Source organism: Xyrauchen texanus, chromosome 16, assembly GCF_025860055.1.
Source record: "Xyrauchen texanus isolate HMW12.3.18 chromosome 16, RBS_HiC_50CHRs, whole genome shotgun sequence".
Lineage (NCBI taxonomy): Eukaryota > Metazoa > Chordata > Actinopteri > Cypriniformes > Catostomidae > Xyrauchen > Xyrauchen texanus.
Genome location: NC_068291.1, coordinates 5,643,037 through 5,655,683, shown reverse-complemented (window position 1 = coordinate 5,655,683; position 12,647 = coordinate 5,643,037). Strand labels below are relative to the sequence as shown.

The window sequence follows — 12,647 nt, the reverse complement described above, 5'->3', positions numbered from 1 at the left end:
ACATTAAATAAGTATCTTAGTAGCCCTGTTTAAAAGGGCACTTTCCATTATGGAATAAATTAAAGGTGCACTCAGTATCTTTTGTATTTGTGTCATCTTAGACTTACACTGTCACCTAGCGGTTTGGATACAGCATAATTTAAAATCAATAGTTTTTAGTTTCAGATGCAATTGTAGAAATGTAGTATTCACAGTCAGCCATGATTATTTTAATAAATAAAAAAGTGTCAAATAACAGGACGGTTACTGAAATTAAGCGAGTAGTTTTCAGCTGGTCATGTGATTCTAACATGGCAGCACCCATGTGCTCTCCATGTAAAATAAAACCGCTTTTATAAGGTTACTGATATGACTGGAGTCTTCATTTTAAAGTGAATGCTCATGATTTAGTAAATAGTGTATATTGCAAAATAACAATTCATGTCTGTAGGAATTTACATTTTTGAATGAGGAACAAATTACTGAGTGCACCTTTAATCATGAATGGTGAATACATCTATGAAATTATATTTCTGCAATGGCATCCAGTAAACTTTTGCATGATACTTCATCTTGACAATAAGTATCATTATATATTCCAGACCACTGTTGTATTAGTCAGATGAACGTTAACTAAAAATAAGACATTCACTTGTAGCTTAATCTCAGGGAGAATGTGTAAAAATGCGTGCTGACTTTATGAAATTTAGGTCAGAAGAGAGATGATTCTCTAAACCCGGGCAGAGTGTGTGTGTCAGAGAGCAGCTCTACAAGGAAAGGTGACACTCCCATGGTCAGTAACATCCCAAGTTCAAATAGAGAGTGTTGATTTAATGAGTGATTCAATAATTTGTTTTTACATGCAAAATAAAAAAGTTTTGGTGTGGGTCTTCTCAGATTCTGATCCAACGGAGCAGCAGTCAAGCTGATTTGGATTATCCAGCAGATGGAGCTCCCTCATTCCAGGAAACTAAAATGCGTGAGAAAAGTGAGATAATTTCTTCTTAAACTTTTTCTTCTTAATTTCTAACTTAAGAAAAAAGTTAAGAATATTATTGTGGCAGGGCAGAGGGTGGGGCTGGGTCATGATTCTGCATGCCTGTGTGAGATCCTCAATCAACTCAGCATCAGAGGCCGCTCTGGCCCAGTGGGCGTGGGCGTGTGAACAGATCTCCCCATCAGAGGCCTACTGCCAAATAGCATCATCCTCATCATTATCTCCCCCTCGTGATAGCACCATGTGTGCCACTGGTGGGGTGCAGATAGTCATAGGCGTACTGAAAAGAAGCCACTTGAGATGGAGAAGAGTAAAGACGCAACCCCTGATTTGGCTACATATCCACACTCTATTTCCCGTCCTCGCTTCTCTTTCTCTTCCGGACCCCTGGGAGCCAAAGTAGTTTGGTAGATATTGGGAGGAGAGGGGACTGGCATCAGTGTTCTGAATGAAACACTGAATGAAAAACCTCAAGAATCATCTTGAGGTTAATGCGCTTGCAGTGAATGCAGTCGATCTCAATGAGCACCGTTCTGTGTGGATGATGCCCAGACAGATAAAAGCACTCATGTCTATCAAACAGAGGGATAAAACACTTGCGAAATGCCATGTTGATAAAGACGTGTTAAGCAAATGGCTCTTTTAGTTTCTGGCGAGAAAGAACGTCATACAATATTCACAATACAATAATCCAAAGTGCAAAAGAAACACTAATCATTAAGAAGTCCAACCGGGGATAAAAAAAACACTTGCTTTTCAGGTGTGCAGATCAAAATGACGAAACAATGAGTCTGGCTTGCAGAGAATGAGAGATGTCATTTGGATGCTAAAGAAAAACAAATAAATGGTGCTGTGCTCCAGTTTATGTGCCTGTGATGTCATTCGCATAAGGGGCGGATCATCAAGCACCATCTGCTAATAAGATTGGCATGATTTCATACTGGATTCAGAGATTGTCACTCGTTGGAGTTCCAATAGCATCAGCTACTGACGCAGCGTTGAGAGACCAACTTGAAAGGGAACAATAATTACAACATTGAACAAAATTATTGATATTATAAAATATACAATATTGTTAATAATAATATTTAACAGTGTTTCCATGGTCATGGACGACCAGGAAATATTAAAGATTTTTTAAATGTTTATTTTCAGGCAAGGAAAGTAATTGAAGATACAATTACTGAAGTACAGGAAAATTTCTATGACAATATAAATATATCTAGTTATGGTCTGCTTTAAAGTTTTACATCTGCTAGATACTGCTTTTAGTGAGTGCTTTTTTTTTTTTTAAAGGTGCCATATGTAAAAATTTTCATGTAATATTCACCTTTTTTTGCCAATGTGTGAACGGAAACTTCCTAGGTTGCCTATTAAAGCCTGTAGACTGATTTTCATGCGAAGGGAGCGGGTCGCTTTTGCCGGGAAAATCCAAAGGATGTGGCGTTAATGCACGCTCCCGAGAGACTTGCCTGAGATAATAGCTTCTCTTCTGCTATTCAAAAGCGACAACTGTCTGCAACACTTAGTAACTGTATCTTAGTGATGGAATCCAGCAAACAGCCAGCTCCCAGCCCAACACCGACTCTTACACAAACTCCAAGTAAGCCAAAAAATGTTTTAATGTATCTACTGAATCCCATCTGGCTAAGCAGAAATGTAATCGTGGTCGAACGAAAACTAGAGTCAACATCGGCAGGGAATTTGATTCCTGGAGGGACATTCTTTTGGTATTGAGGATCAAAACCGACCCTGAATTGGCATTCTTCATATTGGGCAGATAAGCTTACATAACTGCAAAGCATGTGAAATATAGTGCCATAAGAACTGATCTGTGTAATTTTAGCTAACTTGAACTTGCCTGCTAACGCTGACGAATTGCAAGCTACCTTGCTTCAAATAATTTAAACAATCCTCTCTTATACTAAAAGTCAGGTTAATGTCAATGTTAATCTGTAATTATTCAGCAAAGTGAACTACAATAATACATTAAATGAATGCTAGACAACGTTCAAGATAATGCAAAAACCTCCATTCATTAGTGTAACGTAACTTGGTTATGCAGAAAAGATAAATATTCTATTATTATAAAACAATAGTGCATCGCTATATCAATATGATAGTTGTGATGGAATCACATCAATGCTGAATTGTGTCAACGTATTTATAATGTACAGTCTATTTTATAACAGCTACTGTCATCATCCACCAAATTTAGCTAACAGCTATTGATAAAGCTGGCTAGCTAGCTAACGCCAACATAGGCTATCGTATAAATACAGTCAATCTATCATTCAAAGAAAAATTATTACTTCAAACTACAGTCTCGCATATTCAGACCTATATCCACACTTTGTTTTAGCCCTGTTCCAGCACTGGAGAATCAAATATAATATGCAGTCTCAACGTTTCTAGTAAAACAATCATAACTGTGTAATTTTAATTATGCTAACTCATCTGTCAGCATGATGCCGATGAATCATGTTCAGTCTCTTTGTACGTTACGTCATTGTTTTGGTCGATGCTCGCGTCCCTATGGAGTGTGTGCATGAGCGCAAGCACATGCAACAGGTAGATGGCTGCACTTCACTTAACAGCCACTGGTGTCATTAATAGCAAGGATTTCTGAATCTTACATACTGCACCTTTAAGTAGAACATGCTTGCAACCCAGAATTACAGCATCAGTCGTTCTGTTGATGTTAACTGCATTTGTTACTTATTTGGCAGTAAATCTTTCTAGCTTCTAACTGTTTCCTGTGGAACACAAAGCGTCTTCCTCAAAGGTAAAGGGGACACATGGGGGATCAGAAAGCCAAATCCTCATTGAGCATTTGATGCCTTCAAATTAATAGAATCCTCTGAATCTGTTAATTTGGAGGATTGGTACCAGACATACAGAAGAAAATCCACCTCAGTGATTTTTTTCTTTTTTTTATGCTTATTCTTAACATGTAATAACAAACAACAGGAAATGTCTTGTAAAAGTCATGAAAATTAATTGGAAACTCTGATTTTAATATAAAATATGAATTAGTATAATCCCTCTGTCTGTGTGTGGTCTCAGGTGAGAGTGTGAGCAGTGAGGCGTCTAATGGTTATGTGAATGATGCTGAGGTGGGTCTGCTGGCATGGAATGTGGTTGAGGAGGAGCCAGACTCTCCCTCTCCTCGTGACATCAGCGTGAGTGTGACCCTGGATACAGAGAGCCAGAGAAGCCTCCTGCTCAGCCACACTGATGCTCTGGCAGGTACAAGAAACAATACAAGAACTCAACACTTACACAAACACTTAAGACAACTAAACACTCACTGGACACACAGGCAGTTCATCCACTCCTCTCTTGACCTTTGTCCCAGTGTCCCATCTGTGTTCCTACCCAGCATGTCCTAAATGTCAGTGTAAACCTGAAACTGTATATGGTGTCACGTGACTTTGTCTGTTATTGTGATTTGTACTTTTGTTGTTGTTAATACTTATGTAATGTGAGAAGATGATACCAGCACCCCTGTGTGATCAGGAGTTAAAGGAGTTAAATACAACTTAAACTCTATTGACAGCAGCTGTGACATGCTTTTGATTAGGGCTTAAATTAATTTAACAAGTTTGCTAAAACAAAGCAAGGCATGTTTACAGTAATGCATTTACTGTGGAAGTTAATGGAGAAAATGTGCAGTACCAGAATAAACATTAAAAAAAACTTTAAAAATATTTCTATAATATATACATTTCACTTGACTGTTTCAAAGCATAACACTTAAATTACACAAGATAGCATGGAGCATGAGTGATTGAAAGACTTTACATCCAGAAAATTACAAAATTACTTCCAGTCTTTCAACCCATGTCATGGCCATACACCCAATAACTCCTTTGCCAGAATACCAGAAAGGGCCTGCCTGTCTTCTATATAGCTTTGTGTAAAACACTGTTTACATGGAGCTATCTCCACCCACAAGAATGACATCAGTGCCAGATAACCAAATGTTCATCTCACAAAAGTAGCTCCATCTCAACAGATCAAATTCTAACATGTTTTACTGAATAATCCATGTGGTTCAAGACATAAGCTTTGTATTTCTGCTTATAAAACCCTGTTAGCAATCCCATAGACTTACTCAAAAGAAGGGATGAGAATAATAATGATTTAAAGATTCATATTCCTCTAAATTATTCAGATTCCTTAATAGGTCCATCAATGATTCTTACTTTTGAGGAAGGATTCATACATTTTGATTGCATTAATGTCCCTCAGCAGTCTGTTGCCAAATGATGAGATCATATCAGATTTCAAAAGATTTCAGTTCAGTTTCAGTAGTCAATGAGAAATTGTGGGGGCCTGGGGAGCTCAGTGGTAAAGATGCTGGCTACCACCCCTTGAGTTTGCTAACTCGCTATTTCGAATCCCAGGGCATGCTGAGTGAAACCAGCTAGGTCTCCTAAGCAAGCAAATTGGCCCCTGTTGCTAGGGAGGGTAGAGTCACACAGGGTAACCTCCTCATGGTCGCTATAAAGTGGTTCGTTCTCAGTGGGCCTCCTTGTGGTTGCTATAATGTGGTTTGCTCTCGGTGGGGTGTGTGGTGAGTTGAGCATGGATGCCGCGGTCGATGGCATGAAGCCTCCACACGTGCTATGTCTCCGTGGCAATGCGCTCAACAAGCCACGTGATAAGATGCGCGGGTTGATGGTCTCAGACGCGGAAGCAGCTGGGATTCGTCCTCCGCTACCCAGATTGAGGCGAGTCACTGCGCCACCACGAGGACTTAAAAGCACATTTGGAATTGGGCATGCCAAATTGGGAGAAAAAGGGAAAATAAATAACAACCAGGTGCCTGATTTAAGTCTCAGGAGCCTTAAGTACAACATTACATAACATGGCAACTGTTCTTGGTTCATTCCAAGTTGAACTTGACGGAACTTCCATGTCAGACTGATGTGTTTTTGATTCACTAAAAATAACTGACTTGTAAGAGTCATTCATGTAGGAACCACCTTACACTTGTCTCACTGTGTATTATGCACTGTAGATTCAAAAGGGTAATTCATTTGGGAAATGGACTACACTAGTTGCACTGTGTGATTCACACTGTAGATTCAGTAAAGTGGCAATGCTGCAGCATACACATTCAAGAACTTCAATGGAATCAATGTCAGGAAAATCACATTGTTCCAGTATCAAAAATTTAAATTAAAATGGAACCGGTTCCAAATAAAATCCAGTCCTACCTACCCTATTTCTAAGGCAAGCAACACTTCTTGTTGTTTAGTCTTCTTACTATACATGGGGTTAGGTAATTAAACAAACCCTTATTATATTATGGGCATAACGTTTCCTGCACCATTTGTGCAACGGCATGAATGATACCTCACATTTTTCAAGTTGTTGAGTAGAGTTGTTACTTTTCTAAACAATTGGACTTTCAATTAGAAATGTTTCATGTAGTGGATGAAAAAAATATTTTTGGGGAGGGCTCTTTTGACTTGGACCTGTAATTAATCACCTAGTACACCCTAGCAAACACCTAACTATGCTAAAAACCACTCAGAACAACCTAGCAACAGTAGCAGCCACCCTCAAAACCCTAGCATCTTGGCAGCAATTTTTGCACATGCAAGGACCACTCAATGCAATCAAGAAATGTGTTACTTTTTATAAGAGTTTATCATTTCCTTGTATGGTGATTTGATGTCCCCCATGTGTCTCTAAACGTGCTTGTGATTTGTTAAATGTGATTCCACCACCCCATCCTGTCCATCGCTTTGTTGTGTGTATGTGTGTGTAGGGTCTCCTCACTGTCCCCCAGTCTCTCCGGCTCTTCTCCTGCCTCATGGGTGCTGTGAGGGCCCTCAGCTCCTGGAGGACGCCATGAACATGTCTCGCCATCTTGGTATTAAACTCATCTTCTCTAACTCCCTCAGACTCATTTTCTGTACCTTACTCTACCACCAAACCTCAGTTAATAACTCTAATCCAAACCCTAGTGAGCTGCCTCACTGTCTACTGTCTGTTTACACTGCTACCTTTTAAGGCAGAATATGGCCAAATGGATCCTCATAAGTGACTGATTTGAAACCATTTTCATAGGCAGCAACTCAATTAATGGTCACTAGCTGGGTTTCCATAATTTGTTTTGGCATTTTTAATGCCCATTTCTGAAAATTTGATTAAAGATTATGCGAAACATCGGACGTTTCCATGAACTGTAAATGCGCATTATCTTGAGGGAGCCCGTCTTTTTGTCATGGAGCTGCTGAACGACATCTTTGCTTCAGGGTAAGTTGTATTTGCTGTAATAAAGCAATTGTACATTATGTTATTAAATGCTGCCAGGAGACATCACAGAATAAGTGCAATAGCTCACATTAAGAGTGCTTAAATGGCTATTCCCATTCGCCGACAGCCTCCATATACCTGTGAGTGCCCACGCTCAAAACAGTTCTGGTGGATTGTGAGGCCCCACTTTAATGACGATAGGTGAAGCACTTTCAACTAACCAGGGCTATGATTGAAGAATTGTGTGCCCTGATCGGGCCTTTCGTTGAGCCAGTCACATCATGCTCTTGCACACCTATACCGTCCAACGAGCATATTGCCACTCGGTGTAGAGTGCCAACTTGTTGGTGAGACCTTCGGTGTAAGCAAGACCACCGTGCAAATGGTCATGACGCCTCATTGTTCATGCGAATAAGACTTTTCCATCACTTTAATGCGCATTTTAACCAATGTGAAACACTAGAAAATCCACCATTTTATGCACATTTTTTGAGTTTATTTGCATATCAAGTGTTTACCTTCAGAATTTTCAAAATATGCATAAAAAAGTTGGATGGAAACGCAGCTACTGACATGCGCCACATGCACACACACACACAAAAAAAACTCATCTAGCACTCTTTGAGTTTGTTACTCGCACATGATGCTATTAAAATGATGTGTTGCACTAATTAATACAATTCATATTAATAAAGAAATTAATCAACAACATATTTCTTTATTGATTAGTTTGATATGTGCCCTGTGCACAGAGAAGTTCCATCAGTGACGTCACTTTACAGTAGTGAAAATGCTAATGCTAAAAACTAATTTGGAAAATGGCTGAAGGGGTTGAAGTTGAAAATTAAATTGAAGGGGAAAAACTTGACCAAAGTGTCCAAAAGCATGTGAGCACTTTGTTAAATACTTCAAAGAAGACCATAAGCATATAATTTAATGTTATAATGTATGCATTTATTTGTATACATTATTTGAATTCAAAGACGTTCATATATTTTCATTTCACAAAAAAGTTTTACTTTACTGCAAGCGAGTCTCCATTAAACTTGTAAAACTTCAGTGAGCGAACGAGTGTGCGCATGCCTCCAAGTCAATCAAATTGATCACTACAGAGAAAGGGAGTGCAATAATTTTTATTAAACTATGCAGTTCAATAAAACGTTTGTTGTTGGACATCAAATTTATTGCAATCCTACATACAATAAAAGAGATATTTTATATGAACTGTGGCTGCGTTAGGCCGGACATTATGTGTTAAGATTGTGCGCTATGTCTAGTTTATACAGTATGAGAGTGCTGAATCTAATAAATGAAAATACAAACAAACAAATATAAACTTTGATTGTGAAGTCAAACTGCTCCGGCTTCACTTTAAAGATCGTGTAATGGCAAATGTTCCTGGTCATATCAGGTTCATACATTTTGTATTAATGACACGCAGTGACACAGAGGAGACAACGCACGCTTATCTCTATTTCTGTGGAGTGATAAAACGATGAAAGGAAATCTCAAAGTTTTCGCTTCATGAGAAATAAGGGCTCATGGTTTGAATTAAAGTACGTTAAAATAAAGTGTGAAAGGTGAAGAAATTAGAACAGTAATATATTACATATAATATACATTTAATGTATATTACATAAAATATAAATGTAAAGTAGGCGTTGATGTTTTTTTCGCTGTAGAGACAGTCATGCATTAATTTGCACCCAAATGACGTAGGGAAGTCACAGAAGTAGAGAATGAGACATTTTTGCAGCTTTGTTTCAATGAATGCTTTTATTGCATTGGGAATTCATTTTTAGTTATGAAATTTACAATATGTTTTTGTAGTGGAATGACCTCCTATTTGTCAAAATATCAAGGAAAATTCGATTTTTCATGGCATGACAACCTTTAAAGAATTGAACGATATATATATTGGGAAAATAAGCCAAAAAATACAAATTAAAAACTTATTTTGTTGCAGTGTGTAATGGGCTAAGACTGCCCTCTCTCAAATTTTTGTTCACTTGATTTCGATCCATCTTTTTTTTTATTTATTATTATTTCATGATAAGATACACACTGCGACCTATATATTATGTTTCAATTCATCACAAGCTGTCATATTACCATCTGAAGCTGTGGAAAGCGTGCGCCCTGTATCAGTTTAACTCTTTCACGCTGTTTTTGATTCATAGAAGCGACCCTGACCGCACCAAGAATTGCCAGTTTCTGAGTTTGTGCTTATTTACACTGCTGTTCAAAAGTTTGGGGTCACTTGCCTGAAATGTTTCTCATGATCTTAAAAATCTTTTGATCTGAAGGTGTATGCTTAAATTTTTAAATAGTTTTGTAGACAAAAATATATTTTGTGCCAACATATTAATTTATTTAATTACAAAACTAAAATTTTATATATAAAAAAACATTTTTGAAATGGATGACTTGGACTGAAAAATTAAGAAAAGCAGCCAATAAATGCCCAACATATAGATGGGAACTCCTTCAATACTGTTTAAAAAGTATCCCAGGGTGATACCACAAGAAGTTGCTTGATAAAATGTCAAGCGTACATGTCTGTAAATTCTAGGCAACGGGTGACTACTGTAAAGATGCTAAAACATAACACAGTTTTAAATTATTTTGGATTTTGTTTAGACACAACATAATTCACATAGTTCCATTTCTATTATTCCATAGTTGTGATGACTTTACTTTTATTATAAAATGTGAAAAAAATAAAGAATGAGTAAGTGACCCTAAACTTTTGTACATGACCCGCTTCCTTATTATTTGGACTTTAATAAAGGATGCATTAAAGATATAGCACTGGGGTGTTTCCTTTTTAGACGCTTTGACATGCAATTTTTGCTCCCATTTTATTTTATAACAACACTGCTTCTGTATTTACTTATTTTGTATTTTTGTATAATTCCCTCATATTTTGCAATCTACATCACCTTAGGCTGTTTTGGTGTGTGTCTGGACTGTGAGCTGTGTCTTCTTCCTCTCATCGATCATTCACTTGAGCTGTAGTGCTCCTCTCATGCATCATTAGTTTCATATGATCTCATATTGCGATAATGTCGATTAATCATTTCAGCCCTTGTGTGGATTGCATTGTAAATATGAAATGACGTGTATTTGTGCATATTGATGTGTTTGATGGACAAAGCCCTTCTAAAGACAAATGTTTCACATGGCTGTATGACAAATAGATTGATAATTCAAATAATAATAAAAATGTGTTCATCAGGAATTGATTAGATATGCAATGCAAAGTTGAGAAAACATGCAAGCAAGCCTCCAAATGCTTCTTTAGATTTTATGTGAATTGTTTGCAGTGGACAGAATATTATATTTTGAAGACAGAGTTTACATTGCACAGTAAAGATTGTGCCATGTGTCTCCTTAAAAGTGAAATTATTTTTATAATCCAGTGGTCAAATGCTGAGTGAGACTGCTCCATCTTCAGAGTAATTATTGTCACATGGGTAGTAGCTAGTTATCAGGTGTGTGTGTAGTTCCACAAGAAGTCAAATCTAAGAGAAACGATTACATCTGCCTTATACATTTGGCCCTTTAGCCAGTGAGTTAGTTCACAGGACTCTAGCTCTTTGAAGTGTGGCTTGCTTCTCAAGGGAAGTGTGTCTGAAAGTACAGAAAAACTAACAAAGAGCCTTTGAAACTCTGTATTATCTTACTCTTTTTCTCTATTTTCTTTATTATCCATTGTTTTTGCTTCTTCTAATGTACTCGGTCTGTTTTCTGCTCTTGCTCACAGACAGCAGTGAGTTTCTGGCTGATGACATTAGCATCATTGCTGGTGGTAGTTTGACTGGCTGGCACGCTGACTCTGCCTTCGTTCTCTGGAGGAGGATCCTTGGGATTCTGGGTGATGTGAACAGCATCCGCTGTGCTCGCATTCATGCCAAGGTCTTCAGTTATCTCTATGAGCTCTGGCACAAACTGGCAAAGGTGGGTTTCCATTATTTCCTTGAGAATCTTGTGTATAGTTACCAACCCCCAAGATATTTTGAATCATTAAATCAAATTTTATTGATGTTTTAATGAAAACTATTTTATTCAAATAGTTTTCAAAGGCAAGCATTATATATGTTTGGACTGTGAATTTTTGATCTGCCAGATACTAAAACTTATACAAACTTACACTTAGGGACCAAAACCATATCTAGAGCTCATTTTGACTTGAGCCAGTTAGCAACATCCAAGCAACCACCCTAGCATTGTGTCGGCGAGTTGTGCCCAGGCAAACACCACTCATGTTTTCTTCAGCAAATGTAAATGTCTAGTTTATATTTTGATGATTAACTCTTGTTTTCATGATCTCCTATATCAGATCAGAGATAACCTTGGGATTAGAGTGGATACGGAACCAGCCATGGCCAGACCCTTATTCTTCCCTCCTTTACGTATGTTGGCTTCCTGGCTGTTCAAGGTAATACACTAATACATTCTTTATCAGAAATGTTAGAATGATGGTGTACTAGATAAATATTCCATATTTATAACTTGCAGTCATACGTGGATAGAGTGGGGAGAGCAGTGAATTAAACATCCCAGGGCTAACAGAACAGATCCAGAAGTATTATATTACAACATTGTCATTTTTCTGACAGTGCAATATGGTATAATTGTTCAATTGCAATATATAGATTTAATTGACACTTGAAAGCACTTCAAATACACTCACCTAAAGGATTATTAGGAACACCATACTAATACTGTGTTTGACCCCCTTTCGCCTTAAGAACTGCCTTAATTCTACGTGGCATTGATTCAACAAGGTGCTGAAAGCATTCTTTAGAAATGTTGGCCCATATTGATAGGATAGCATCTTGCAGTTGATGGAGATTTGTGGGATGCACATCCAGGGCACGAAGCTCCCGTTCCACCACATCCCAAAGATGCTCTATTGGGTTGAGATCTGGTGACTGTGGGGGCCATTTTAGTACAGTGAACTCATTGTCATGTTCAAGAAACCAATTTGAAATGATTCGAGCTTTGTGACATGGTGCATTATCGTGCTGGAAGTAGCCATCAGAGGATGGGAACATGGTGGCAATAAAGGGATGGACATGGTCAGAAACAATGCTCAGGTAGGCCGTGGCATTTAAACGATACCAATTGGCACTAAGGGGCCTAAAGTGTGCCAAGAAAACATCCCCCACACCATTACACCACCACCACCAGCCTGCACAGTGGTAACAAGGCATGATGGATCCATGTTCTCATTCTGTTTACGCCAAATTCTGACTCTACCATCTGAATGTCTCAACAGAAATCGAGACTCATCAGACCAGGCAACATTTTTCCAGTCTTCAACTGTCCAATTTTGGTGAGCTCTTGCAAATTGTAGCCTCTTTTTCCTATTTGTAGTGGAGATGAGTGGTAC

The 12,647-nt window shown here is 38.1% G+C and overlaps 1 protein-coding gene across 3 annotated transcripts in view; it reads left to right on the top strand.

Moving 5' to 3' along the window:
* Nucleotides 1-12,647, top strand: part of ralgapa2 (Ral GTPase activating protein catalytic subunit alpha 2) — a 268,297-nt gene that overhangs the window by 144,479 nt on the left and 111,171 nt on the right. For all 3 annotated transcript variants that reach the window (XM_052145011.1, XM_052145009.1, XM_052145010.1), the window contains 6 exons: nucleotides 690-772; nucleotides 877-967; nucleotides 4,043-4,225; nucleotides 6,759-6,863; nucleotides 11,016-11,209; nucleotides 11,592-11,690. In XM_052145011.1, the coding sequence (XP_052000971.1) occupies nucleotides 690-772; nucleotides 877-967; nucleotides 4,043-4,225; nucleotides 6,759-6,863; nucleotides 11,016-11,209; nucleotides 11,592-11,690 (755 nt within the window). The remainder of the gene's footprint in view (nucleotides 1-689; nucleotides 773-876; nucleotides 968-4,042; nucleotides 4,226-6,758; nucleotides 6,864-11,015; nucleotides 11,210-11,591; nucleotides 11,691-12,647) is intronic.